This window comes from Limulus polyphemus, unplaced genomic scaffold, assembly GCF_000517525.1.
Source record: "Limulus polyphemus unplaced genomic scaffold, Limulus_polyphemus-2.1.2 Scaffold227, whole genome shotgun sequence".
Lineage (NCBI taxonomy): Eukaryota > Metazoa > Arthropoda > Merostomata > Xiphosura > Limulidae > Limulus > Limulus polyphemus.
In genome coordinates, this window is record NW_013665837.1 from 416090 (window position 1) to 421949 (window position 5860).

The 5860-nt window shown below is 31.9% G+C and overlaps 1 protein-coding gene across 1 annotated transcript in view; it reads left to right on the forward strand.

Moving 5' to 3' along the window:
• LOC106478574 (GTPase-activating Rap/Ran-GAP domain-like protein 3) overlaps nucleotides 1-5860 on the forward strand; it is a 437755-nt gene that overhangs the window by 362149 nt on the left and 69746 nt on the right. Inside the window, exons 8-11 of the mRNA XM_022382188.1 lie at nucleotides 506-572; nucleotides 1806-1832; nucleotides 2104-2179; nucleotides 4041-4139. Of these exons, the coding sequence (XP_022237896.1) occupies nucleotides 506-572; nucleotides 1806-1832; nucleotides 2104-2179; nucleotides 4041-4139 (269 nt within the window). The remainder of the gene's footprint in view (nucleotides 1-505; nucleotides 573-1805; nucleotides 1833-2103; nucleotides 2180-4040; nucleotides 4140-5860) is intronic.

Genomic DNA, 5860 nt, shown 5'->3' on the forward strand with positions numbered 1-5860 from the left:
TTTTAGTTCAGTAATGTCCCGTATCTTTGTTCGATACACGACACCTTTAACATAGCCCCATAGACATTACTACCCTGTATTATGGCGAACTTTTACAAGTAATTCATGACTTTTTAAAATTATGGTGAATTTTTAAAAGCAATTGATGTCTTTTTTATATTATGGTAGACGTTTACAAGTGATTGATGTATTTTTTATATTATGGTGAAATTTTACAAGTGATTGATGTCTTTTTATATTATGGTAAACGTTTACAAGTGATTAATGTATTTTTATATTATGGTGAACTTTTATAAGTGATTGATATCTTTTTATATTATGTTGAACTTTTACAAAAGAAATGTCATTTTCTAATATCATCAGTGATACAGTAATTTTTATTCAAGATGTGAGTTCATATAGTTTTGAGTTTAGTAAATGACTTCTAAACTTTAGTTAAATAAACATTTCATTGTTTTTAACCTTATTTTCATCACTTCAGTTGCTTATTTGTTTTTTGCAACAGCAATTTTCAGAACATGGATAAACTAGAAAAGGCTCCAAGAGAAATATTTGTTCCAGAATTACAAAAGGTAAATTATGATTATACCTAAATGCTAGAGTTAAAGACTGAAATCGTTCCCTGAGCAGAAATGAATAAATAAACAGATTTAAATTATGTCTGAGGAGAAAACTATCACAAACTCAACGTGTCTGTGTTACCACTCAAAGACCAAAACACTCACTCACTCAGTAATAAAAAATAAATAAAATTATTGTGACTTCTTTTTTAAAATGACCAGAAATCTTGATGTAAATTTCTTTCGGGTTTTGTGTGTGTCAAAACAACCACATGACGTTTAGGCTGTAGAAGTTCGGTTTATTAAGGTAATAACACGTTTCACTAACCTGAAATATTATGTAAAATATCAAAATTGATATAAATAAGAGCTTACCACCACTTTATTTGTTCTTTATTATATCTCTTTTGTTTTGTCTCAGCCAGCTTGATGAGCTCTGTATTGAGCGAAACGCGTCTCGGCAATGGCGGACATTGTATAGTCAAAATACGATTATACACTCTTTTTCATGAAAACACTAAACGACTTAATAAAGCTAGTAAACACCACAAACTTCGAACTTTTAGGCTACCCTAATCGAATAGTGGGATTGACCGTAATTTTATAACGCCTCCACGGCTGAAAGGACAAACATGTTATTAACAAAAACCAACCTACATTACGAATTTATTTTTTATTTTACTGTAGAAACAACGGATTTATTTTTACCTTAAAAACGCCTCTAGTGACCCAGCGGTAAGTCAGCGGGCTTAAAACGATATAAATCAGGTTTTAATACCCGTTTGGGGCAGAGCACAGATAGCTAATTGTGTAGCTTTGTGCTTAACATTAGTCAAACCAAAAGTCATAATCAGGTTGAATCAAACTCAAATTATGTCTTCATTACGAGATAGTTGCTGCTTTTTAATTTGCTAATATTGTCTCGGTCCAATTGTGGGAATAAAAATATAATTTAACAGCAATCGAAAAAAGTTGTGTAAGATTACTGTTAAAGTTTTCCTTATTTTCCTCCAAGTACAAGCAATGTTAAACCAATGAAACAAAGTCACGGTCTGCAGAATATCTGTATCTTTTGTTTTTCCATCCATTTTCTTGCCTTTACAGCCATCAACAACAATAGATTTGTGTATGTCCCATTTATTTTGATGATTATATCTACACGCGAATAGTTTGTAATGCTTGTGCTATTTACAACAAAAATCAGTATTAAACAAGCTGCATTATCTTTTGTTTGTTTGTTTTTAGGATCTGCTCCTCCTTGAAGAACAAGAGGTAATAAGATTTTATTGATTCTATAAAAAAAAAAAAAAATCCACGTGTAATCAATCAATTGTAACAGGAAAGGTAAATGTTCAAATAATTCATAAGCCGATGTCCAGGCCATCAGATATTATACCTTTTGTTTTTGCTTAGCAACACGAATCTTTATATATATATATATAAACAAGTTAAACAACATATTGTCACCTTCTCAAAAAACCAATATGATATTTTAAAACATTGAAGGAAATCATCACTGTTACAAGCTGTTTTGGCATTTCAGGGATCTGTTAATTTCAAGTTTGGAGTTCTCTACGCTAAAGTAGGACAAACAGTAGACGACGACATGTTCAGCAATGGTAAGAGAGCTTGTTTTGTTCAACTCCAATATTTGTTGTTCTAAACAATATCACGACTGTTATTGTGAATTAAAAGTTGTAATAATCAAGAAACCAGAAGTTTGTTTGAAATTACCTCCATCTTTCCTGGCCCTCTACCGTACAATATGTTGAGGTCCAGCTAGTATTGTGCGAAAGGCATCTTTGGCAGCGGCGTGTAGCGCACGAAGTACTATTATATTATTCTTGCTGGAAACATGTATAGAGCCAGTAAAGAAAGATGCGAGAAAAATAATCACCTTTTTTTTCAATAAAAACTTCTGATCTACAAATCATGTTTTGTCAACATATACACCGTAAGAATGTATGATCTTAATAAATCATTAAGTATGATTTTTTTAGGGAATAAACGTAAAAAGTTTAACATCAGAACACGTTCTCTATAAGAAGAGTAGTAAACATCTACATGTAATGTCTGGGGATTTATACCGCTAAAAACCCGGTTTCAATATTCGTGGTGGTCAGAACATAAATAGCCCATTGGGCAGCTTTGTGCTTAATAACAAACAACAACATTAATATGTGCTTAAAAACTGTTTCTAAACAAAAAATGTCTTGAAAAGGTATGAATGAAGGATCATCACCATTTCTTTTTGTAATATTTTTATATGTTGAGTTCTGAGATATATCGAAAACAGTGTCTTCTGCAATTGTTTGGAACAGTCTCGTTGTACGCTATTAGCTATAAACATGATGTTTTTGCCAAATTTATAGCTTTTAGCGACTGATTTTTACAGATGGTCATGAGTTTGAATAATTATTTGTGGGCGTTTTTGTAACCACGGCTTTTTGTGACTTCTGTCATATTATCTGTTATGTACCATCTACATTTTGCTGACTTCGCTTTACTTTTTGGTGATATAACTCTGACGTATCTGATAACGATTCTTCCAGTGATCTTGAGGCATTTTTTAACACTTTTAATAGTTTTAAATCACATTAGATTGGAAGATTCCCTCAATTAGACAATTATCACTTCTTGTAGCTTACATTTGAAAGGGGTTGGTGAACGATTGCAAGAAATCACTAAGACTTAACATCACTTTAAATTCTATACTTATAACGAGATTTCGGCTCGTATACTGAAGAAATAATACCAGTAGAAAGTAATTCAGGCTTGAATTGTTTGTCCAGATTTGTCCGAGTTTTGCAGCGTCAGATCCCGCTCGATCCAAATTCGGGGGAAGCGAAACTTATACCAGTCTGAGCATGAATACATTCTTTCATGTTCGACCATGTCAGAAAAATTTAAAATAACTTTCAGTCCGGCTCGAGTCCGAGTACGCACACACCAATTAATATTCTTCCGGACTCGGACTTCATATCCCACTCATTATTAATATACGGCCTCAATGAAACAGTAAGTAACCAACACCTGCCATCTCTTTTCGAAAATATTAATCTCAGAATAAAACAATTATTTTTAAAACTCAAAATCAAACAATTATTTTTAAGACTACAGAGCGAAATTATACGAATAATGGTGAGTGTGCATTTTACAGTTTCAGTTAAAGGCTCTAGTTGTGGAAAACATTGGCGATGAATACAAATTTTAACGTCGTGAAAGGTTTCATAATTCAATTTTATCAATTATCGTTTTTTTTATCTGTTTTTCTTTCTATGTCATCGATATTTAAAATAACAAAAGTCTTGACTGAATTTTAGAGTTTTGTTGATTATTGTATTAGATTACAAGCACTTCACCGTAATATTTTCCATATGTTTATTTACATCTTTTGTTAGATATGTTAACCGTGGAAATGTCTACGTAATTTAAAAACTCACTCATAACATTTTTTGTTGTTGCTTTATTTGTCTACAGAGAATGGAAGTAAAAATTTTGACCAATTTCTCTCTTTGCTGGGAGAAAGAATTCGACTAAAAGGCTGGGACAAATATAGAGGTGGTCTAGACGTTAAAGGTTTGTTTGTGATTGTTCTTGTTAAAGATAGTTTTTTTTTAAAACTAAAATCGTTCCAGTTTATCAGCCGATTAAAAATGCTGCTTACGCTATTACGAGTTTTCATTTCAAATTCCTTTCCAAGAAACTAAATACTTTCTACTAGAAATAACAAATCGCTTATCAAACATGCGAATTATCTAAAGGCTTCCACCGACATAAATTACCATGGAATATGAAAGAGTAATTTAATTTGTTACGTATTATAATATCGAAAGGTCTGAAACTGAGTTAAATGATTCTTTAAATTTATCAGTTAAATTGGACTTTGGATTTAGCCGTTAAGTAAAAGCCGATATATAGTCGGCTTATGATATTTGCCAACAAGATTGATACACACAGATTTCTTTTTTAACACAAATAAGTTTTAATATACAAACAACAATACAATTTACAATAACTTATTACAAATAGTTATTACAAACAATGATTTATATATACACACGTTTCACAAACTTACAAGAAATATAAAGTCTTCTTTCTAGTCCAGAACTTCCTTTATATCTTATCGAGGGTTCACGATGAGCAAGTTAATTACCAGTTGATGTAGATACGATTCGCTTAACGGGAAGCTAGCTAGCTTCCTTCGTTATTCACCAGCCACATACGCCGAGTTTTCCACCGTTGAAGTTAGGTAATGTTTTCGTAAAAATACTAATGTCCTATGAGAATCCACTGAAGTTAAATGATTTGTAATGTTCGAACTTTGTAATTGCTTCTAGTCAAATATCTGAAGTTTTATAATTGATAAGCGTTAATCACATTTACAGTTATAGCTTCCGAAGTTTATAGTACACTGACTATAGCAAACCAATAATAAATACTACTTTTTTGGCGCGTCTCGTTGCTTATATTTATAGGCGTGTGGGGGCTTTCTCGAAATTTCAGTTTTACGTAACAATACTGACGCTAACACAAGCGTTTATGTACATACGTATGTTGATTCTTACTCTCGAGAATTTTCTACAACTTTGGAGAATGGGCGGGAATTTTGCAATACATATTTAACACTATAAGCTATGTATGTTTCTAAATATAAATTTAATCTAAACAAACGTTGATAGTTAAAGTAAATATATAATAATAAATCCGTCACAAATTTCACATGTTAAATTAGATTGTTTATCTTTTTAGAGGTTCGTGGAATATTGATCTATTTACGTTTAAAAACGTTATTACAGAAGCAAATAAAACTTTAATGGGTAACAGCCCCCAATGGCTCAGCGGAACGTTTGAGGGCATATTCTGATAAAATTGAGTTTCGATACCCGTGATGGATAGATCACAAATAGCCAATTGTGTAACTTCATGCGTAGCAACAAACAAACAAATTAATGAGTATCCTGAAGCCTTTAAACAAAATCATACAATGGATAAATGTTGGCTGGGAATTATGGTTTGTTTCTTTTGAATTTCGCGCAAAGCTACCACATGTATTAATGAAAACTCCTCACTGTTTGATCAAAGACCATCTCCACATGTATTAATGAAAACTCCTCATTGTTTGATTAAAGACCATCTCCACATGTATTAATGAAAACTCCTCACTGTTTGATCAAAGACGATCTCCATATGTATTAATGAAAACTCCTCACTGTTTGATTAAAGACCATCTCCACATGTATTAATGAAAACTCCTCACTGTTTGATTAAAGACCATCTCCACATGTATTAATGAAAAC